Source organism: Ylistrum balloti, unplaced genomic scaffold, assembly GCF_031769215.1.
Source record: "Ylistrum balloti isolate Yb309-2 unplaced genomic scaffold, AGI_CSIRO_Ybal_v1 Utg369648, whole genome shotgun sequence".
Classification (NCBI taxonomy): domain Eukaryota; kingdom Metazoa; phylum Mollusca; class Bivalvia; order Pectinida; family Pectinidae; genus Ylistrum; species Ylistrum balloti.
In genome coordinates, this window is record NW_026781905.1 from 756,839 (window position 1) to 781,536 (window position 24,698).

At 35.4% G+C, this 24,698-nt stretch overlaps 1 protein-coding gene across 1 annotated transcript in view; it reads right to left on the reverse strand.

The window, feature by feature from the left end:
* Positions 1 to 344: 344 nt before the first annotated feature.
* Positions 345 to 24,698, reverse strand: part of LOC132556180 (multidrug resistance-associated protein 1-like) — a 28,014-nt gene continuing 3,660 nt past the window's right edge. The window contains exons 5-30 of the mRNA XM_060220573.1: positions 24,508 to 24,569; positions 23,934 to 24,074; positions 23,421 to 23,672; positions 20,725 to 20,911; positions 20,091 to 20,411; positions 19,245 to 19,382; positions 18,433 to 18,579; positions 16,979 to 17,063; positions 16,394 to 16,463; positions 14,864 to 14,990; positions 14,216 to 14,392; positions 13,433 to 13,600; positions 12,127 to 12,316; positions 11,138 to 11,243; positions 10,406 to 10,553; positions 8,319 to 8,322; positions 7,877 to 7,936; positions 6,348 to 6,658; positions 5,715 to 5,914; positions 5,130 to 5,253; positions 4,567 to 4,668; positions 3,671 to 3,817; positions 3,231 to 3,389; positions 2,470 to 2,636; positions 1,603 to 1,797; positions 345 to 522 (exon numbers count right to left, since the gene is read on the reverse strand). Of these exons, the coding sequence (XP_060076556.1) occupies positions 345 to 522; positions 1,603 to 1,797; positions 2,470 to 2,636; positions 3,231 to 3,389; positions 3,671 to 3,817; positions 4,567 to 4,668; positions 5,130 to 5,253; positions 5,715 to 5,914; positions 6,348 to 6,658; positions 7,877 to 7,936; positions 8,319 to 8,322; positions 10,406 to 10,553; positions 11,138 to 11,243; positions 12,127 to 12,316; positions 13,433 to 13,600; positions 14,216 to 14,392; positions 14,864 to 14,990; positions 16,394 to 16,463; positions 16,979 to 17,063; positions 18,433 to 18,579; positions 19,245 to 19,382; positions 20,091 to 20,411; positions 20,725 to 20,911; positions 23,421 to 23,672; positions 23,934 to 24,074; positions 24,508 to 24,569 (3,966 nt within the window). The remainder of the gene's footprint in view (positions 523 to 1,602; positions 1,798 to 2,469; positions 2,637 to 3,230; positions 3,390 to 3,670; positions 3,818 to 4,566; positions 4,669 to 5,129; positions 5,254 to 5,714; positions 5,915 to 6,347; positions 6,659 to 7,876; positions 7,937 to 8,318; positions 8,323 to 10,405; positions 10,554 to 11,137; positions 11,244 to 12,126; positions 12,317 to 13,432; positions 13,601 to 14,215; positions 14,393 to 14,863; positions 14,991 to 16,393; positions 16,464 to 16,978; positions 17,064 to 18,432; positions 18,580 to 19,244; positions 19,383 to 20,090; positions 20,412 to 20,724; positions 20,912 to 23,420; positions 23,673 to 23,933; positions 24,075 to 24,507; positions 24,570 to 24,698) is intronic.

A 24,698-nucleotide genomic window follows, 5' to 3' on the forward strand; every position in this document is an offset into this window, starting at 1 on the left:
CACGAAAATGAACGATTTGTAGAACTCAAAACCTATATTAATAAAACTGTTCATGATACAACGATGCGAATTAAAATGAAGTTTTAACATGTTATTAAATATAGACACTTAATACACTACTCTAAACTATTCCTGCGATATTTCCATAGCGATTGTGTTTTCACAATAGCTGACGTTAAATTAAGACTTTCCTATCATTAGCAAATCATTTACCAGACACCAGTCGCTGCTTCCCTCGCAATAACTATATATAACTCAAAATATTCCCTTTCTTAAATAAGCACACATTGTCCAACAAGGGTTTACTGTCAGTACCAAATATATTGCCATATCCTCAAACATATCTAAATATTAGCCGTTTTTCCATTTTTCGTCATAATTCTATCATGGTTTTTGTCTGATTCAAACCAGTCCACAAGGCCAGCATCGTCTGCCATACCATAGAACACTGATCTTCGGTCCTCCAACAAGACCTGTGGGCGATCAAACTCAACGACCAGGCCTCTGTCTAGTACCATAACTCTGTTAGACATAATGTAAAATATAATGAACAATTCATATAGTTTAAGTGTTCAAAACCAAAATAGATAAAAAAAATCTTGAAATTTCTTAACTTCCTAGTCTTCACAAGGACTAAACTACTGTATAATGCAGTTAAACCTAAATTTTAAATATTGTCTGTAACTCTAAATTATTTAAAGGTGCTATTCACTTATGGGTCTTAAGTCCCAGCCCCACCGCGGTTTTCCCGGTTTTACTAGTGGGGGACTCTGTCGCTCGATTATAAATATACATCAAACCTCATTGTTAAACCACAATGTTAAAGCTAAGCAACTGAGCCCATAGGAAATAAAGGAATATTGATTTCATTTTTTTCTTCATTTTTACAGGTAGATGTTTTCTAGTTGTTCTATTTTCAAATTGTGCTAAAAGTCTTTCAGACATAGGTTTATAATTGTTTATATATTTATTTTCTATTTCAAAGAAAATCCAGACGTTAAATCTCACAGGCTGTGTTGACATATGAGTTCGATGATCGTAAGAATACATCCATGAATAAACGTGATATCAGTTGTACATGAAAGATTAATTATATCAAAGCCACAGGTAAAAAGTAATCAATACTTTTTAATCTATTAGGCAAGTAAAAGTAAGTCCAATATGTTGTTCGGTCTATGTACGACAGAAATAGCAAAGGAAATATCGATTTGTTAATATGATTTTAATTTAAAATCTAATTGGATGAAACAGGGGCAAAACTATGAATAAAATAAAGATTCACACGGAGACTCATGAAACTTAAAGGAATAGAACCTGGCGTTTCGGAAGCGTAAGCGTCTTCTTCTTCATCGATGACTTCTGATGTGTACATCTTGGTCAATTAAAGTTAGAAACTTCAGGGGTTCCCAAATTAGAACAAAGTAAAAAAAAAAAAAAACTACGCAGCAAACAAAAATAATTATTGTTGTTGCCTATCACAGTCTTAAATAGTGCTGCAACAGTGAGCTATAGAAATAATCTGTATATTGTTTTGATATTTTTGCTGTTTGGCTGTCGTACTCCATCACCTTGATTTTTAGTAGGAATCTGTGTTATAGTTACCTGTCGTAGTCCATGATAGTATTCAGTCTGTGAGCTATAGTAAGAACAGTACATTCCTCAAATTCTGTTTTAATTGTCTGTTGTATTAGCTCGTCCGTCTCCATATCGACGGCTGCGGTGGCTTCGTCAAGGATCAGGATTTTGTTCTTGTGAAGTAAAGCTCGACCAAGACATACCAATTGTCTCTGTCCCACACTGTGTATAAAAATAAAAATGATCAGTATTTGTTTGCAGCAAAAACATAACAGGAATTAAGAAGAGTATTAATAATTCATTATCTATTTGGGTTAATAGACCGCTGATACATTGGTACAGCATTACAATATCTTGGTTTTTTTTTTGAAACATGAATAGTTACAATAAAGATGTGAACGATGATAAGATGAAGAGTTTCGAAAAGGTGTTTTTTACTTAATCGTCAAAGCTCATCTTTAGCAATCTAGGCAAACAATTTCATGACTCTCAAATAAGTACCAGGTCACATGCTATTGAGCTTCAAACTTATCTAACGTCACAAGGAAATGGAATTTATTGAATTTTTCGGTTTAGCGACCTTTTCATCAGTTTCTTATATCAATTTTGACCAATCGCTATATCGCTTAATTGCTTCTATAGGTTCTTAGCATTGTTCACTTAGTTTACTTAATTACTGTATTATGCCACGTAACTAGTGATCATGCATTACTGTATCCAATGCTTCATTTGTATTTAAAAGTATTTTTCACTGTTGTGTCTCTGGAACAATTCAAATGGGATCTTTTCCGTGTTCTTAGTTAGCCTGTATCTCCCTAACCTTACCTAATGCATATAGTGATTACCTGAAGTTCAAATGTTTCCACTATACGGGCGGTTATTTTAATTTCTTACCTTAAGTTCACACCACCTTCGCCACATTGATAATAGATTGTGTCGCGTTGCTCGGAAACAAATTGTTTCAGATGAGCACTCTCCAACGCTCGCCAAATCTCTTCATCAGAAAAATTATCTGAGGGATCCAGGTTTGATCTGATGGAGTCGGCAAATATTACTGGATCCTGAATAAAGACATTACAATTCCTGATATTTAAAGAGCCGATGGAATGCAACAAGAAGTCATTTCTTGACTGGAAAATAATTAATTTTCGTGGGGGATTTTTTCCATTGAATTTGAAAGTACATTTATTACTCGAATTTAAACAAGAACTGTAAAAATAAGTTTAAGTATCCCTTTTCAGTAAATCAAGTGTCTATTTTTTTTTTAATTTTTGGACCACGAAAATTGACCCCATCGAAAATATATGATTTTACAGTGTTCCGAAATGCACGAAGTAAACGGCTGAATTATGATCAAATGAAAATCATAGCATGAATGTCAATGGTATATTCATAGTTCTTAATAAAAAACAACAAGAAAGTACCAACAGAATCTTAATGTAAATATACAATTTATGGAACAGATTTATATCAAGGTCTTTGAAAGTGAACAATGACAATGATATCAGATATTTCTATTGTCCTATGCAAATTGTCGCGGATTGACCAAGAGTCAGATGTTAAGTTATACGAAACTTGATCTATGAGTTATATAATTCACATCCAATTTACGGAACGTCTCTGAGGGTAATGGGATTTGACTGTTAAAGATATACCTGTGGCAGTATGGTAATTCTGGGTCGTAAATCGTGCAGACCGAGGTCGGCTATCCTCCTCTGGTCTATGGTGATACTTCCGGAGGCTGCTTCAGTAAGCCTGAACAATGCCAGAACGAGGGATGATTTCCCGGCTCCTGTTCGTCCAACGATACCCACCTGTTGTACAATAGTTCTTGCTTAAAATTCATCATCTACCTGCATGCAGCGCGGTTGTTAATAAAAACTTTCTGTTATTATCATGAAACCAACCAGCAAGGTAGATAAACATTTACCATTCATATGTTTTTATTCCTGTAAAGCAAAACATTCAATCTGAATTCTGTCTGGATAGTGTGGAATCTGATCCCTTAACTTTCCATCAAACAACCTCACCTTCTCTGAATTCTGTCTGGATAGGCTGGAATCTGATAAATTGACTTTCCATCAAACAACCTCACCTTCTCTCCACCGTGCATTACACAGCTAACTCCGTTAAGGACAAGCTCCAGGCCTGGACGGTACCTTGTTGAATAATCTTTAAACCGTATGGCACCATCTTCGGGCCAAGTCTTGTGAGGGCGATGGGCGGGGCTCTCCCACTCCGCCTTGCAAAACCACAAATAGATTCTTGCATTATTAAAGCGGAATTTTCCTAATTTAATCAAGAAACTTTTTTTATTCTTTTGGTTGTACAGACATTTTGAATGACGCACTGAAGGCTGTTTTGTTGAAAAAATCTGTTAAAAATTAATTTCACTTCTCTTAACAAAGAAAAGAAAAATATTTCGTTCTTATTTTTTTCATTTTTGACAATGATTCGTTTTGTTTTCGGTAATAATAATCTTCATTTATCAAGTATAATCCGCATTGATGGAACAGCCCGACAACTGGTGAAATAAAGAAATGGCACATTTTGGTAAGAGAGTTTGTCAGACTTGACGTTTAACTAAGTGTAAACATCAATGTTGTTGGTAAGGCCAATAGAGAATACACACCGAAACGTCAATATCATGTGATATTTTGAAATAACATTGGAATTTTACGGTTATGATTGCGTTTTATTATCGACACTGGATAAAACAACAATTGTATCGTGTAGGTGGTAAGCAGAGTACCCTAAATCCTCATGCTAACTCCTCACTATGTAAAAAAGCATCGGTGTGATAAAGTATGGTTTTTCCAATAGATTCGTACATGAAAAAGGTTACATTTAATATTTGTTTTCAGCTGTGATTGACATGATTATGTAAACCATGTTGCTTTCGTTTGTTAATATTTATTTATCTATTATTTATTTATTTCATTTATTTATTTATTTATTTTATTCATTTTATTTTATTCATTTATTATCTACCTCAGCAAAAAGTTCAGTGTACTCTTCCACTCGCTCAGCCGATACAATATTCATCTCCATTTCACTAACACTGTAAACACAGACCGCAATACCAGTCACTATCTGTAGGAAAGAAAATATGACGGCTTGATTAGAAATAAAATGGGTTATAGAATAAATTTAGATATGCCTTTATTTTTCTGAATAAAAGTATATGTATTCCTAAACAATACACTTTGTTACGAGCAATAACCCGTGTACATAAGAGCGCTCACCCATTAATTCATGTTACACAAAACAAATGTAGTAAGAGTTGTGTCCCTTAGACGTCATCAAAACCATCAATAGAAATCTATACCAGTCAACATGTTTTGCGTACGGAAATAACCGTTATTTTAAATATTTCGCAACTTTCTTTATTGATAATAAAAAGACTTTATCTATTTATTTCCGCAGTTCAGTATATACTTCTCTATGTCACAGATATCTTCAATTGTGATTCCTTAACAAAATATTAAATCTATGGTATAAAACAAAACCTGAAAGTAACTGCCTTGTATATGGTGTTATTAGAGCAACAGTACCTGCGATGCGTAGGTCAAGGAGAGACCAGCGTCACTGCCCGACACAGTCGGAGATAAAACTGTAAATAAAGCGGCGACCAGCACCAGGGCATTACTGAGAGATTCAGAAGTAATCCCAACCCACCTACAAAACAAATATCACACGTCTTTATCAAACCGAGCTGCAACGTCTTCTAACACAGAAGTATATTAGACCGTATCACAGTTCTTGACTGGTGTTTCGTGAAAAATATTAATGAAATGAAGGTTAGATAAGGTTCGAACCTGTGACCTCTGGCTTAGCCGATCGAAGCTACAGAATACGACCAGTGTTTAATAGGATTACATTAGGGCAACAGGTTAATTAAGAAATCATAAAATGTAAATATCGTTGTACATTACAGTATAACAATTTATTATAACAAGTCTATGCTTACAAGAGAAAGCAGTAACAGAGTGAGTCAAAACTCATTATCAAAGACATATATATGATTGTTTAATACCAAGTATGGAACGATAAGTTTTGATTGTAACAGTCTAATTTTAGTAAATATATCCTATTCAGTGATAGCGTTTATCACAAATTAGATATTAATCACCAGTTACCGAGAAGCGCTGTTTGCAGCGTGGTAGAAGGCGAGATTGGTGTCAAGCCTTCTCTCTGATTCCTGTATAAACCTGTCAACAGACCCGTAGGCTCTGATCACACTGGCCCCCGTGATCGTCTCACCGAAATGGTTGTACACTGGTGAACGTGTAACTGACTCTATCCTTTTCAGCTGCCTAGCAGTCGGCAAATAGAATTTCTATGGAAATGAAAAAAAAAAGAAAATTAGAAATGGAGAACAAACTTCTAGAAAAAGGTATTTATCAAGGACAATTGTATAATAAAGGAAGATAGAAATACATTTTCGTGCCTATGGTGCATGTATCTAATGTAAATAAAGCGGCTATTGTCAAACATCAAGATTGTCAAAACGATTGAACTTAACGTCAAGGCACCGTGAACTAAAGCGTTAGTACATACAAAGTATCAGATTGTTGTCATGAACACCAAAATAACATATGGTTGTTCTAACCAAGATAAGTTGTATGAACTGGAAATGGAAACGCGTGACAAAATGAAAACGGGGGCCATTTGCAACGTTAAAAACGAACCCTGTTTATATATTCAACGGGGTTGTGGTTGCAAATTTACCTCAGAGGAGTGACAAACAATTAATAATGTTAACTTCTTACCAATAGGACGATAAATAGGGTTCCTGCCGGGATGATAGCAATCAGGAATTCTGGTGTCTGTATACCAATAACGATAAACGTTACAAGTAAGTTAGATAAGTAATAAAGTAATAGTCTAAATGTCCTTGGGAGTCGGTCATCAATGATGTCAAGGTCACTGGAGAACCTGTTCAGTATTCTACCAATGGGTGTCGTATCGAAGAAAGACATCGGTGAACGTAAAATGCATTTGAGCATTGTGGAGTGGAAGTACTGGCTCGCTCGAACCATCCGGAAGAGATACAGGATCGTGAACAAGAACGTGGCAATTCCTGTTGTAACAGAAATCAAAACATTCATTAAATTATCACGACAGTATTGCATAATTTTTAAACAACAGGCAACATTTTTCTGAAATATTTTTTCGAAATATGTTATAAAATCGTTTTATAAATAAAAGGTGTTACGGGGCTTTCCATTAAAACTATTCAAACCCGTTTTAATTTTTTTTTTCAGATTTTCGTCAAAACCCCTCTAAAACAGCATGATGAGTATCAAAATTCGGACAAATCAAATACAGCAGTGTTACCTCCAAACATATATCTTTTGTAGGTTTTGGATACATTTTGCCTCTAAAGAATACCAGAAAACAATTTAAAACATATGTCCTTAAAATATTTTAATGGACAGAAATATTATTCAGTCAATTGGATATATTCAAGGAATACCATGGCGCAAAGACAAAATTGTCTTATCGTCGCAAACACTCTTAATTATTATTACATACGATATCATGTTTCTATACTTCGTACTATGCGTGTACTCTAGATATATTTAACTAAAAAGTTGATTTAATAGTCTCATTACAATATAATGAATCTTTAAGGATATTGTGAATACTATGTTCTATAACCTGATGTACACACGTGTATGTGAGGTATAAATGTATTGTCTATTATGTAATCGTGTATAGATGTTCTGAATGTTTTGTATACATATTCCATTTCTTTGGTACTCTTCATTTTGAAGGCAATAAAGAGGATGGATGATATTGTCACCTGTCCTCTAATAATACCAAAGACTATATGAGTGTTAGCGCAATGCCAACATTATTTTTTACACAACAAGAAAGTGTTGCTTTAGGAAACATTGACAATAAATGATATTCGCTTTTTTACACCTTGAATGTAATCAGTGATTTGCCTACTTTTCACACAATACATTTTTTACATATGCTATGAATGATAATTTTGAAAACAATGCAGAGTTGTTATCTAAAGTATCTAAACAATCCCCCCAAAGAAAAAAAATCAATAAATAACAACACCCCCACCGAAAAAATCCAAACAAAACAGAAACAAAACAATGAATATAATTTGTATAGGTATAATATTCAAAACATTAAACAGCAATGAACATTTAATTGATCATACCAAATATGGAATAATTGAGATAACGATGCAAGCGAGGCACGAGCAAAAACATTGATCTGTTGTAACAGGGCAAAATAACAACTACAATACTATAGATTATGATTGTATTAATGTTACCTTGTGACAGACCGATGATGAAGAAGGTTGTGATGTAGTAAGTGTTTTTGTCGGTAAAATCTTCACCATCCGTATCCGTGGAGTTTGTCGTTACATTGAAGTTCGGGAGAGTACCAACATCTGACGTCCAGAAGTCTATCCAGAAATTGATCAAGGCTCCTAATGTCTGTGATGCTGCTAGCAAGGCTATTGAAAGAATTGTCACCATGACACCCATAGCCTTCATGTACTCAAAGTACACTCGCCAGCTCACCTGTAGAAATAAAGAAAAGTAAGGTACACTCGCCAGCTCATCTATAAAAATAAAGAAAAGTAAGGTACACTCGTCAGCTCTTGTATAAAATAACGAAAACGTATGTGAAGTACAACCACCATCCAGCTCACCGGTTTAATATAGATTACAGGAAAATATGTATAACAAAGTAATTTGCCAGCCGCTCACCAGTCTAATAGAGAAAACATATACGTAGAGTGCACATCGCAGCTCGACTGACAACCTGTACGCACTGTATAGATAAAGTTTGTTCTCATTTGAGAACTTGACATTCTTTACTTAGATTGTCCAAACTTAACATGGCGGAAATTGTCGATGTAGAAGAATATTCTTGCCCTTTCTGAACACCTGGTCTTATTCAGCTTGTATTTGGTGGTCCCACAAGTGCTCTATAGGGGAAAGGTCCGTGCTGTATGGCAATCAGTCCAGTGGGTGGATATTATTGATGAGATAGTTGCGACAGATCCTCGCTTCATGGGACCGAGAAATATCGTGCTGTAATGTGATGTTGTTTCGCTGCAATAATGGAACAACATGGGGTCGACAAATCGCATCTCTATACCTAGCGGCAGTTAAATTACCCGTTACCACAACCACTGTTGATTTAACTCCATGTGAGATTCCTCCCCACACTACAACGGATTCACCCCTAAACCTATACGTCTCTACTACATGGCAGTCTGCACAATGTTCTCCACGACGTCGGTATACATGATTCACAAGTAAACAAGACCTGCCTCCACAGTCTCAATGGGAATATGCCGGTGGCATGTGCCGCCACCTAAGCCATACGATGCTGGTGACGAGGAGCGGTAAGGGGCAGACCTATAAATGGGTGACGTACCCGCAGACCAACTTCCCGAAATCGTTTCCTTACAGTTATTGTGTGGATAGGACGGTTATGAGTACCTATTGAATGAAGGACAAATTCGGTGGCAGTAAGGTGCCGATTGCGAGACAAATAAACCTGTCCTGACGTTGTGACACCTATAGGTAGGTTTGTCAGCAAGCCGCCCAATTTCCCTTAGACATCTAACAAGACGTTCTTCAGTGGAAATAGGGACATTGAATTTTCTGGCAACATGTATTTGTCTTTGACCTTGCATAATCATCGCAATGGCCTGACCCCTCTGAACTTCAATGAGCCGTGTCATTGTTTAATGTTATCACAGATCAATCAATATATCGGAAAATGATGCGACATGGTCTGACAAGCAGTGTAACTCAATGTCACAACACTGCTGTGTACGACATTGTCCCAACATTCGATACAAGACCACGTGCACGGTAACCTAGAGAGATTCTTTACCTATTTTCATTGTTTTTGAACAACGCGTTCGCAACATAAATGTCACCTCGAGTTTCTTTATCCCTTGAGTATAGTATAAAAACACACACGCGGACACCACCTCTAAATACAAATTTAGAATTAGATACAACAGAACCAAACAATGAATCAAAATGCCTCATACAGCTATTTCGTTTGTTCTTCTAGGACTCATCAGTGATGTCAAGGGTCTTCATTTTGAAGTCTATGACTAATGAAAATTCAAAGTAATCTAAGGAGCAAAGTCTAAATTGGGAGGTTAATGTGCCCCATAATTCAATAACGTACATAAATTCATATATTAGATAATTTTAGACCACTCTCCAGTACATGTGTATATTGTGAACTGTGTCACGAATGAATTAAAATATGGCTTGCAGGTTTTCAGTAAAGTTTTGACCGTTCTACATAAGTTCAACCAAACTATTTTTTTTTCATTAAGGATTATATGTTTAATTGCCACGTGCACAAATAATATCATCAATTATACCATAAACAGTGATAATATACGAGAGAGAGAGAGAGAGAGAGAGAGAGAGAGAGAGAGAGAGAGAGAGAGAGAGAGAGAGAGAGAGAGAGAGAGGGGGAGAGAGAGAGAGAGAGAGAGAGAGACTCTTTCAATGAATTAGGAGAACAGTTGCACGAGCGAAAATTAAAGTTATGGCTGCTTCTTTACGTCTTGTAGATTATTTCACAGTTATCTGCCGATAAAGGATGACAAACATCAGACAAATCTCATTACACTGAAACACGACATTTACGATTAGAGACGAGTTACGTCCCTTTGTTCACTTCATAAACTGGTAAATGCTTTAATGTAGTGCTTGTAATATCATTCATTTGCTAAGAATCAGTTGAAAACATTACAAATTACGTGATAGATTATGTTTATAATTATCCACATTGTAATTAGTAGTACACAAACCACTCCTTCTTTGGTTGTTTCCTCTGTAATTAGACGCCCGGATGTAAATCTTTGCTCCTCGTCACACTTTAGGAACGATTTTGACAGGGACATAAGCGACTCGACAGTTGTAGCTGATGTGGTACTGACAGTCCGCTTCCTCAGGGATTTCCTGGAAAACAAAGTAAGACAGCTGGTAACTTGTACAAGCTTAAAAATCACTGAGAAATATCAACTCAAATGTTATTGCATTGAATTGTTATCAGAATATTTCATTTTGACGACTTGACGAAGGAATTACCCCGGATGATTTAAAAAGACATTTTTCGTATGACGTCCACATATATTCTCCACCTATTTAACGATATAAAGTGTTACTCTGTTTAATAGTTGTCTGTTTAAAATAAGAATGGAAATTAGTATGTGGTCCAGTCCTTAAGTGATGAATGCAGTGATTATATAATTTTACCTGTGTTTTTTGTTTGTTTGTTTTTTACACTGAATATAGGGAAACATTCGCCCAGGGTTAATGCTCACTTCCTCAAATTATATTATTATATCTTTGTCCAGTGTTCACATTAGAAGCATAAGGATATATTTCAGATTTAACTTAAAATCCTAGCCACCCGTTTATTACATCCTGCTAAAAAAGAGTGAAATTGCAGCAAACGTTTCCTAGAATAAGTGTATCCATCCATAAAATAAATAAACAATTAATCAAATAAACAAATAAATCAACTCAAATTAACTACTCACTTGTGGACTTTTGTTAAGCCGTCCATTACCATGTTATCGTCTGACGTCAGACCGTCTGACGTCACCTGGTCCATCCGCTCTCTTATGCGTTCTTTAATTAGCCGCACTGTGGTCAAAATGACATACGCTGTATACATTGTAAGCCTTCGCTCTACATACGTTACACAGAATAACATATTTTATAATACGACAAAAACAACATTAAATATAAAAAGGGAAAATTAATGTTTTACACAGGCTTCGAATAAAACGTTATTGTATTAACACATTTACTCTAGCAATATACAAGCAATATTAGCTCCGCAGTATAGTTTTTGTTCACAATAAACAACGTTAAGATGTAAAAAGTCATATATCAGGATTGTAAGAATGCGTTCTTTGAATATTATTTTTTTTATATGAGCGTCAATGATAAGTTTTTGAATGGGATATTTATGGATGAGACATAACTAACGGCGTTAAATGTTTTGGCTAATGAAGTTTTTAATCATCCAATACGAAGGGAATTGGTAGATGATAAATTATTTCTCTCTGGGAAATGATCAGAACATATTTGGAAATACATGCCATGATGATATAAATGCAAACTATCCTCAATATAGGAAAACCTAATTACAACAAACTGTCGACAGATTCTTAAGGATCTTTAAAGAGAGACAACTTGTTTTTTTATCAAATTTATCATCTGAGATGAGAACAACTGAAACAGAACACAAACATAAATATAAGGTAGAAAATATCAGGCAGAGATGCCTTCCACAGTTTCCACGTTTATAGGTATCACTTTGGTTCAAAGTTCAGACGTTTACAAATTTGACCTATGACCCTTTAGTCTTCACCAACGAACACGTTTTCAAGAGTAGAACGTAATGATACACTTGGCAAAATATTATTTAAATCTCCCCAAACCAGTGGGGACTTAAACATTTCACTATATTACATTTTAATGTTTTTGTACTGTTTTATGTTTAAGTGTAAAGTTTAATTACCTTCTTCATCCGATTCGTCGTCGTCCGAATCTTCCCTCAATAAGAATGTATTTAGAAACTTAGAAAAAGCGCCATTGTTCTCCAGCAGCTGTTCATAACTACCAACCTCTGTAATACGACCATCGTCCATGACAATGATTTTGTCAACATTTGGTAGCCAATGAACTCCATGTGTCACAAGGATCCGTGTCTGTAATGTATGACATGATCATGAAACATGAAACAAAAATAACAAGACAATAGCGTTAATAGAATCACAACTCACCTCAAAAGCGATGAATTGAGGATCTCATACCACTCTATGAGGACAAAAGAGCAATAGCTTTTCCTAAACACTCCTGACTATTTTTCTCAAAAATCTCAATATGATATTGTTCTTGTAATCACGGTTATTAATACCAATAACATTATACTGACCAAATTCGATCAAATTATACTGTAGAATAAACAGATTAATATAAGGACCCTTCACAGCTTGTAAGAAATCAAAACCAAGCGTTCCGGAATAGTAAGCGTCTGCATTGTAATAAGAAACGTCGTCACTTTGTATTTAGTGTTTTTCTCATTGAATCATTGAAAGAATTTAGTTGCCTGGCCTGATACGCATTTCTAAATAAGTCAGCGTCTTACGACAACATTTGAATAACGATTTTGCAAAGCACAGTAAGTGATAAAATCAGTGATAAATACATAGCTGCAAATCAAGGGAGAGGGGGCTTAAAAATGGAAACCATGTGCAGTGGACGGACTTAGAGTTAAAAGTCTGGAATGTCTAATGTTTATTGCATTAACACAGTAACACAGACATTTCTAAAATAAGACAGACATGAATCAGGGAGTTTTTAAATATCTTATTTTCTGTGATTAAAGGACAATGACTTAAATACACAACATGTGTAATTAAAGGAATGACTAGATTAGGGATCCGGAGACTGGACTGGACCGGACCGACCGGACCGGACCGGATTTTATGTATATATCAATAAACCTTTCACACAGGAAAAATTGTTTGCAGTTGTGTTGAAAGGCGAGATACATGCTGTGGATTACTTAAGTGTTGAACTGCTTTCATGAGGCGTTCATTAGCGTTAGCCCTTCATATACCGTTATCTAGTTTGCATTGATAGTCCATGAATGTCAACAGATATCATTTCAATGTTTTTATTTACTATTTCCCGTTTTGAGCTTATCACTTACAACATTTCTGATATGTTGGCAGTTCATGAACTCGTAATACACGAGTGACTTTGGTTAGGTTAAATCTTAAATATAGTATCATTTTAATGTGATGCTATAGAATGGTTACCTTTCCTTTAAGTAACCCGTCATTGCCAATCACTTTGTCAAAGATGGCTTTGCCCACGTGACTGTCCACTGCGCTGAGCGGGTCGTCCAGTAAGTATATGCTTGAGTTGCTATACACTGCTCTAGCTAAACTAACCCTCTGTTTCTGACCACCACTCAGGTTTATGCCCTATTTAAAATTAAAATCAAGAAATAATGTCTCAGTATCATCAAACATTGGACAAAAGATACACAAGTGAATTGATACAAATTAAGAATCTTGTACCGCTCTTTCGTCCTTCTAGGACACTAATGGCTGAAAGTGTTGAAACCATGGCGATGACTGCGGAAAATCCAAAAAGGTCAAACTTAAGGTAAAAAACCAGTTCCCAGAATTCTTATCGGTCTTAATTTTAAATGTTAAATTTTTTTTAATGAACATCAAATAAAGGTGTGGACTGTGACCTTTGTAGCGAGATAAATTTGTATCAATTAGCGGTATTCTCGTTCGGACATAAAGCTGCAGTATTTCAACCTATGAAATTCCTCATCTCCTGAATGATTTAGATTTGGATAAAAGTTTTGAAGGTTTGACAAATCTATATATTAATAATCTAAACCAGTAAGAGGTTATCAATTACACAGGTATGTGACTCAGGATTATTTCACCGTATTCTTTAATCACTTCCACAAATTGAAATCTTTGCTTTAAAACAATTCCAGATATTTCACATACTAGTCTATGGCAAATTTCTCAAAGATATATGATTCAAATAGATTCGTATAATAATTTTGACCGATTTACCCTCTGCCCTATTTCAGTCTGGTCCCCGGCGGAGAGTATGGCAAGGTCCGGAAGTAGTTGACACGCCTTGATGACTTTACGGTAACGCCTGTTCCGGTATTGACTACCGTACAAGACGTTGTCCTTCAAGGTCATGTTCTGTATCCATGCTTCCTGAGGTACATACGCCGTCGTACCCTTGAATTCAGTATTAAATTGTATATACTTACATAAATTCAAATTAGCGACGCAAACTTGATTCATCACTGACCCAATTTTTTGCATAATTTTTAAATGTGGTATGTTAGATCAATTGATCATTATAAATAATAATAAATTTTATTTTTCCCGTTTTCATGAAATTGACCTCTATTATAAATTGAGCCTTCTTAGAAATTGAAATGAGATCAACATGACAGCGATATAATAACTCAAATACCACATGAAACATGGACTAAACATAATGTCTGCCTTTTGGTCTTTAACAACACAATTGAATTGGACAAAAATGAAACAACTGCATACTGAACACAATATTTGTTTTATTTTCTGTGCAATGTTTTGACATCGTAAATAGCTCTTGTAAATTACTGTTAGGATATTATCATGAATAATTTTAAGTGAAGTAGTTTTTCAGTTATATAACAGCTATGGTTGTATAATATCTACCTTAAGTGCAACGCGGCCGTGTATCCTTGACATCTCGCCAAGGAGTGCAGATAGAAGCGAAGATTTACCAGACCCTACTAGTCCTACCACAGCTACCAATTCGCCCTCACCAATATTCAAGTCAATACTGAAAAAATATATATCATGTTGTGTTATGTTGAAATCACCGCTACCAATTCACCCTCACCAATACTCAAACGTTTATACTGAAAACAACAGACGTTGTTAAAGTCTCAATAACATCACGAACTCTCCCTTACCAAACGTAGACAATGAAAAATCACACATTGTTAGAGTTTCACCACCGCAACCAACTCTCCCTTACCAAACGTAGACAATGAAAAATCACACATTGTTAGAGTCTCCCCACCGCAACCAACTCTCCCTTAACAAACGTAGACAATGAAAAACCACACATTGTTAGAGTCCCACCACCGCAACCAACTCTCCCTTACCAAACGTAGACAATGAAAAATCACACATTCTTAGAGTCTCACCACCGCAACCAACACTCCCTTACCAAACGTAGACAATGAAAAATCACACATTCTTAGAGTCCCACCACCGCAACCAACACTCCCTTACCAAACGTAGACAATGAAAAATCACACATTCTTAGAGTCTCACCACCGCAACCAACTCTACCTTACCAAACGTAGACAATGAAAAATCAAACATTCTTAGAGTCTCACCACCGCAACCAACTCTACCTTACCAAACGTAGACAATGAAAAACCACACATTCTTAGAGTCTCACCACCGCAACCAACACTCCCTTACCAAACGTAGACAATGAAAAATCACACATTCTTAGAGTCTCACCACCGCAACCAACACTCCCTTAACAAACGTAGACAATGAAAAATCACACATTGTTAGAGTCTCACCACCGCAACCAACTCTCCCTTACCAAACGTAGACAATGAAAAATCACACATTGTTAGAGTCTCACCACCGCAACCAACACTCCCTTACCAAACCTGACAATATGTAAAAATCATACATTGTTAGAGTCTCCCCACCGCAACCAACACTCCCTCATCAAACCTGACAATATGTAAAAATCACGCCTTTCGAGAGTCTCACCACCGCAACCAACACTCCCTTACCAAACCTGACAATATGTAAAAATCACACATTGTTAGAGTCTCACCACCGCAACCAACTCTCACCTACCAAACCTGACAATACTGAAAAATCACGCCTTTCGAGAGTCTCACCACCGCAACCAACTCTCACCTACCAAACTGACAATACTGAAATGTCACGCGTTTTTAGAGCCCCAAACTCTCTGACACCAGTACCTTTATCATAAGTATATCAGGCATTCCACAGCGTTTTATAATGACAAACAAACACGGTCTCAAGCATCTGGTAGCTGAGTAGTACAGTTAGGTTTCGGATAAAAAAGATTATTTTTACACCCTTGTTTTTCTTTATACATCATATCTAAAAGTAATATTCTCAACCAAATATATTATAAACAACAATGCACTCCTTTGAATGATTACATAAGCATAGGTTACTTACTTGCGGAGAGTTGGTACAGTGGATTCGATGTCCCAGGTAAATGAACCATTCTTAACAGAAACAGCATCATCTGGGTTAAGATACCAAGACAGTGTTAATCACAAAATTAATTTAAAAATGCGTTTATTATACAATTGATATTTTTTTGATAAGATTGGAATATATTTTTATTTTCCTGCCATCTTTTTTGAGAAAATGAAAGGGTTTGGTTACTTTCTTGTGTTTGATTCTGTGTTCTGCTGCTGTTGGCTGTGTCGAAATTCTAATAGGCAGCTCTGACTAGAGAGGACGACAATAACAAGAAATAAGAAGAAAAACTATTCGGTTCGATAGTTTCCTCAACTTTAAAGTTTGAATAGATTCGTATGCCAGGTGTCGTCAGTGAAGCAGAAGACGCTTACCAATCCGGAGCTCATGGCCTTATTCCCCTGTTCGTTTACGGGAGTCCCCTTGCGAATCGTTTTTTAATTCATACTTTTATTTTTTTTTCATTGAACTTATGTTTGAATTTCGTTAACATATCTGTATTGTCTTTTATGTTTTCTTGATCTTTGTGGTATTTTCATGTTGTTATTGTTTACATACCAGCGTCAGTGACACGGTGAACATTATCCGTACTGATGTCCTCACTCCACAAAAACCGCTGTATTCTTCCTATGGACACTCGACTCTGTAAGAAAAGGATACAAAAATTGATAAGAATATATTGCAAGTCATGTTGTTTTTAGTGATTTGAAAAAATATCTATTCCGCTCATTACTTTCACAGCTAAAATACAGATTTAGTATTGCCCTGATATTCTGTTTTTTTATCAATAAACATTTAATGACATTTGAATGAAACTTCCCCTTGCGATTGCTAGTGTATATCTTAACTCTTCACTGTAATTCATTGGTATTTTAGAACTAAAGAGAACGAAATGTAACTGGACATTTTAGATTTACGTCGATAATAAATAAAAAGAATCAAACTGATTGCATAGAAAGACAAAACAACTGTGGAATGCTGTAATATTAATTGTTTAGCTCTACTGTAACTTTTATCAAATGGTGCTATACAGTTGTTTGACTTTTTCACAACCATTGAAGATATTTGTTATTTTTCCGTTTAATATCACACATAATTCAAGAGGTATTAGATATAACCTTTCATACGAGTGAATTATATATGATATTTATCGGGAAACATTTGGATTTTCTTTTCGTTACACTTTTGAAATGGGGAAAAACGGTCTATTATAGAATATTGACATGACGTCATTTTGACCCCAAATTTTCCTGCATTTCGTCTAATATTTGCACGTGGACTCGCATAACACACTATAAATAAGTAGAAATGGTTTGTATTATTAAAATTTCAGGTTGTGCTTCCAGCAACAAAAATAAATGAATAAAAAAATAGAATAAAAAAACATGAAAATTTAATTTTGACCTGATAAAATAGAGTGATGTATCTTAAGGTGATATATTTACAGTAAATATAACTTTAGAACGTCATTTCATTCAATGCTCATCAAAACATTCAATACTCTAATTACTGTTTAAGATTTGTTATCATTGTCGAAACACCTGTTTGTGATTCATATATACCACACACATGTTACAGTTATAGCTTTTGTATTTGCCTGTATAATTGCCATTAAGAGATAGAGTATACAGATAAATGTGTAGTGATGGATGTTGGTTACAGGGACACCTGTGTGTTTACCTGTATAGTTGTCATTAAGAGATAGGGTATACTGAATACTGTGTAGTGATGAATGTTGGTTACAGGGACACCTGTGTACTTACCTGTATTATTGCCATTAACAGATAGGGTATGCAGGATACTGTGTAGTGATGGATGTTGGTTACAGGGACATCTGTGTGTTTACCGGTATAATTGCCATTAACAGATATGGTAGACAGAATACTGTGTAGTGCTGGATGTTGGTTACAAGGACACCTGTGTGTTTACCTGTATAATTGCCATTAACAGATATGGTAGACAGAATACTGTGTAGTGCTGGATGTTGGTTACAAGGACACCTGTGTGTTTACCTGTATAATTGCCGTTATGATGTAGGGTACGAATGATATTGTGTAGCGCAGGAAGTTGACTACAGATAGCACCTGAAAGGCATCAGCAGCGTCTAGATGCTTGGACGGATTGGCAATCACAAAGCTAAGAAACACCACAGCCGACAGCTAGGGCAAACATAATATATACATATATATATATATATATTCTTTATATTATCAAATACCTAATTTCATTTTCCATATGGCAAAGGTTAAATATTACACAATTTAGAATACCATACACTTTTCCCTACAGTTCAATTCTGGCCTTAATGTTTAAACCACAAGTATGCATTATTTACAGAAGCCTTGTAATCAGCTATGATTTACTCTGCCAAGTTCATTTTCAGCGTGTCTTCTTTCGTATTTTATTCTGTCCTTTAGAATAGCGAAAATTAGGCGCTCTTGAAAATAACAAAATTTAGTGTACTGCTTCTCTTACAGTACATCATTTCATTCGAAGGATAAATCTAAAACTATACACTGATGTCAATATGATTATATAAACAGACACATTACTCTGTATGAAAAGACGTTTGATGTATATAAGGGGTAGAATACTGATATACTTTTTTAATCATTTTAACTGATACAGCAGAGATATACTTAACCATTTTAACTGATACAACTGTGATAAATTTTAACTGATAGATATACTTAACCATTTTAACTAATACAACAGAGATATACTTAACCATTTTAACTACTACAACAGAGATATAACCAACCATTTTAACTAATACAACCACAAGTAATCAGAATAAATTATCATTCAGAAAGACGATACTCACCAGGATGGGGCTCTGTACCGAGAGAGTAACCGTGTAGGCAGAAACGGCAGCAAACTTTTTGAGGAATTTGATTTCTTTGTCACGTATATTTATCAACTTTTTACTAAATATACTCTCCCAGGCAAACATCTTCAAGACCTGTGTATTAAATTTGGTGTTAGTGTGTCACAATGAAAAGTCTTCAATACGAAACTGACAACTAGTGAAATTATCATAATAGTGATTTTTTATCGTTTTATGTTTTTAAAATCAGTTACGAGAGCTGGAAAGAAGAAGTGTATGATACAGGTCATCAATTGGATGTAAGGGACATAACTCTAAGTATGGAAAGAAACGTGCTGTTTACTCGAGTGTCTTTGTACAGTCTTTTTAATGTAATATTGTGTTCCTTTGATTATTCTAATCTATATTTATATTCCATTTATGTAAATATTCTATCCTTATTCAGATAAAATATACAATAGCTTTATCTTCATATTTTACGTGTGTTTCATTCTTAACGTAAATATACATATAAAGAGATATCTGCAAAAATACGACTGTTTCGTTTCCGGGAGAAAATTAAGTTGTTTCCCAGTAACATAAAAAAAGAAAATAATGCCTAAGTCTTTTAAAATGTACTACTATCTGGAGTTTATATTATATTATATTATGTTATGTTATGTTATGTTATATGTTATATTATATTATATCATATTATATTATATTATATTATATTATATTTATATGTTATATTATATTATATCATATTATATTATATTATAGTATATATTATATTATATTATATTATATTATACTATGTTATATTATATTATATTATGTTATAAGAATTAATTGTGATATTACCTTGATTCCTCCTAAAACCTCGTTAAACAGTTTCATCCTCGAGCTTTTATTTTGAAGTATATTAAGTTGATATCGCTGCTGAAATCGTCCGAGAATTATATTCGACGATATGAACAGTGCCAAGACAACCAGGCAAGGAATTATACTTTCGCCGACGGCGTCCGATATCTCGTATATGCTGATAGCCATAGATGAAAAAAATGGCAGTATGAAATTATAGAATATAAATGAATCCTGTATCCGCTGACAATCAACAGACATCAGGTTCACGATCTGTCCCACAGTGTAATCCTTTTTCACACTATTATCCATTCTTAATGCCTGAAATAAAAAAAATAGGCACGTGACAACAAATGATTGTAACATAGTTTGATACATGTCACCATTTTAGCAATCACGTGATTACAGTACATTGTATATGGGTATATAGATAGACCAATCAAAAAATATTCTCGTCGTTAATATCTAAAAAAAACTTTATTGATATCCGCACTATTTTGATCAAAGTCGTCCATCAAAATAAAAGTAATTGTGCTTATATGAAATTACTTGACTTGCGCAGAATGGTGTTGTACATATTGATTAAGGTATACTCATGAATCTATCTTTATTATCGTTTTAATTACAAACTCACCTTTCTATAAATAGTTCCAATCAGAGCACTTTTGATTCTGAGAGCGAGGGTAAGCGCCAGATGCGTACTGACGTTATACATAAACGTGTTACATTGCGAGGCGGCGTAGAACAAGAATGCCAGCATCACACCGTTCCATGTAGGGTAACCCGGCTCGCCTTTGTTACCGACGTATATCACAATATACCTGTGAAAAAATATCCGCATTACACATTACTGATGAAATAATGCAATATAATTTATTAATGAAAAAATACAATATAGTTTTTTGGTGACATAATACAATATAATTTATTGATGACATAATACAATTTGAAGAAAACATTGGATTTTGGTAAAATGTAACAATAATGATTACGTGTAAATCAAAACAATAATGTTTACAGACTCACTCTCTGCTCTATTTACATACTTCTATAAATAAACATTTTGTTTCTAAACAGAATACACTGATATTCGTTGTCAGAAGAAATCGAAATGTTCACATGGACCAGGAATCACCGACGAAACCGGAAGTGAACGCATCTACCGTACTAATTTTTTATTTATATCATTAACCTACGTGTCTTTTGTACAATTTATGTCAATAATGATTGTTACGATCTCACGTACGATGTAAAATATAAATACAGATGAACAGTACCTTTTAACATCATTACAGGTATAAAGTAGTATAAAGAATGAATAAAACTGCGGCATACAGATGTCTCTCTCTAACTGGTCTGTGAAATAAGGTGGGTGGATCACGTTATCAAAATCAACATAGACAAATGTTAAGGATTGTACAATAGACACATTTGTAAATAACATATCTAAACAGTTGGTTTTTTTAATTTTTATTTTTTAAAATTATGCATGATACATAAAATAATAAGATATTACACACATACCAACATTCAACCATATGACATCATCATCATCATCATCATCATCATCATCATCATCATCATCATCATCATCATCATCCTCACATGTATCATTATCCATATTACCATCCGTACCATCATCATCATCATCATCATCATCATCATCATCATCATCATCATCATCATCATCATCATTATCATCATCATCTTCATTATCATCATCATCAAAACACCAAAATTGTCATGTCATCATCATCATCATCATCATCATCATCATCATCATCATCATCATCATTATCATCATCATCTTCATTATCATCATCATCAAAACACAAAATTGTCAGTGATGCTACATCATACAGCTGATTCGTCCTTCTAGGACTCGTCAGTGATGCTACATCATACAGCTGTTTCCTCCATCTAGGACTCGTCAGTGATGCTACATCATACAGCTGTTTCGTCCCTCTGGGACTCATCAGTGATGCTACATCACATAGCTGTTTCGTCCTTCTAGGACTCGTCAGTGATGCTACATCATACAGCTGTTTCGTCCTTCTAGGACTCGTCAGTGATGCTACATCATACAGCTGTTTCGTCCTTCTAGGACTCGTCAGTGATGCTACATCATACAGCTGTTTCCTCCATCTAGGACTCGTCAGTGATGCTACATCATACAGCCGTTTCGTCCTTCTGGGACTTGTCAGTGATGCTACATCACACAGCTGTTTCGTCCTTCTAGGACTCGTCAGTGATGCTACATCATACAGCTGTTTCGTCCTTCTAGGACTCGTCAGTGATGCTACATCATACAGCTGTTTCGTCCCTCTGGGACTTATCAGTGATACTACATCACACAGCTGTTTCGTCCATATAGGACTCGTCAGTGATGCTACATCATACAACGTTTTCGTCCCCACTAGGACTCGTCAGTGATGCTACATCATACAGCTGTTTCGTCCTTCTGGGACTCGTCAGTGATACTACATCATACAGCTGTTTCCTCCATCTAGGACTCGTCAGTGATGCTACATCATACAGCTGTTTCGTCCTTCTGGGACTCGTCAGTGATGCTACATCATACAGCTGTTTCGTCCCTCTGGGACTTATCAGTGATGCTACATCATACAGCTGTTTCGTCCTTGTAGGACTCGTCAGTGATACTACATCACACAGCTGTTTCGTCCATATAGGACTCGTCAGTGATGCTATATCATACAACCTTTTCGTCCCCAATAGGACTCGTTAGTGATGCTACATCATACAGCTGTTTCGTCCTTCTGGGACTCGTCAGTGATACTACATCATACAGCTGTTTCCTCCATCTAGGACTCGTCAGTGATGCTACATCATACAGCTGTTTCGTCCTTCTGGGACTCGTCAGTGATGCTACATCATACAGCTGTTTCGTCCTTCTGGGACTCGTCAGTGATGCTACATCATACAGCTGTTTCGTCTTTCTGGGACTCGTCAGTGATACTACATCACACAGCTGTTTCGTCCTTATAGGACTCGTCAGTGATGCTACATCATACAACATTTTCGTCCCCACTAGGACTAGTCAGTGATGCTACATCATACAACATTTTCGTCCCCACTAGGACTCGTCAGTGATTCTAAATTATGAAGTCTAAGAGACGACTGAGGAAAACAATAAAGTGACCGAAAGAGAAGTCAAAATCTCAGTCGGTAGATGCAGCAGGTAAACAGATCAGAGATAACCTAAGTAATCTTTAAACAATATTAACAAAAACCTCTCAAGTGATCCTGTCATTTCATTATTTAAATAATGAAGTTATACTGGATTGCAACCTTCACTCTCTCAATACTTACTTGAGAATGACTGGCTGTGACAGAAGACAGAGGTCGGAAAGGGCTTTAAGGGTGTTACACTGGAGCCACAAAAGGCCGTAGGTTTTGAATATTGTCTTGAATAGGGATGGCTGCGGTGGCTGAATTTTCTCATCATACTGTAGATGTTGCCTTTTTCCTGATGACCCTGACGTCAGTAATGGTGTATCTTCTGACGTCACTTGACCATTGTGGGAACTCTTATTCAGTCGACTTTGTTGCGTTTTCTGTTCTCTGTTCATTTAAATTCAAAATATAAACCAAAATATTTATTTACTCGCTTTTCGAGTTCACATAAACAAATGAATTTTATGTGTTTTCTTTCTACCGTAGCCAGCGTCCTTTTTCTTGACGCTATAACTCCATTATTACTTATATATATGACTGTCAGATTTTAATTGGCAAAGAAAAACAATTATTCGAGGTGTCTAAATGAAGGCATGTCGTCACAACGACTTAATTATAAACGTTAGTAACAATCAATAAATAGCGTACTTGTTATACTGTGTCAGCTTATTCAGCTCTTTGTTCCACGTTAAATGGAGTTCACTCACAGCATTGTTACATTTCAAGCGTTCCGTTTGTGCCCAAAGGTCATATGTAGCTATCTTCTTCTTGTAAGCCATGACAACAGTTCTAAAAAATGTGGAAATAGAGCATCTCTCAGACCGAAAGGATAGGACGAGGATTTTATTCTAATTCAATGGTTTTTCGTTTTATATTTTAGGAACAATGGTATATGAAATATTTGCGGGAAACATGTATCAGTATGAAGGGTAACGAGCTGATATTATTTAGGTGAATATCAAACCGTCTTACAATTTTGTTATAAGTACTGCATATATCTGTGTTTATGAGAAAATTAAAATAAAAAAAAAAACTTTGGGGTGTCAGACGTTATTTAGTGAAGAACTCGTACATAATTGCCTTGTATAATCTAACGCTGTGTCAGGGTTTTTGCTTTTGATATTAAACTATGTAATCAATATCAAATTTCAGCCAAAACTTTTAGAATATGAAAGTTTCATATCACGTGATATTTATTTTTAGCGGGGAGTTGTATACATACGGCGTCATCCAGGCGTATACGAGATTTGCCAGGGTCGACACGTCAACATCCGGGCACCGATACTGACAAACACCAGATGAAATTTAAATAAGATCGACTACTTTTTTAAATAATTTCAGATTCTCAGCTGTTCTCCTTAAACATTTAGGTGTCAATTTAGAAATATCTTTACAAAACATGAAACACTGTAA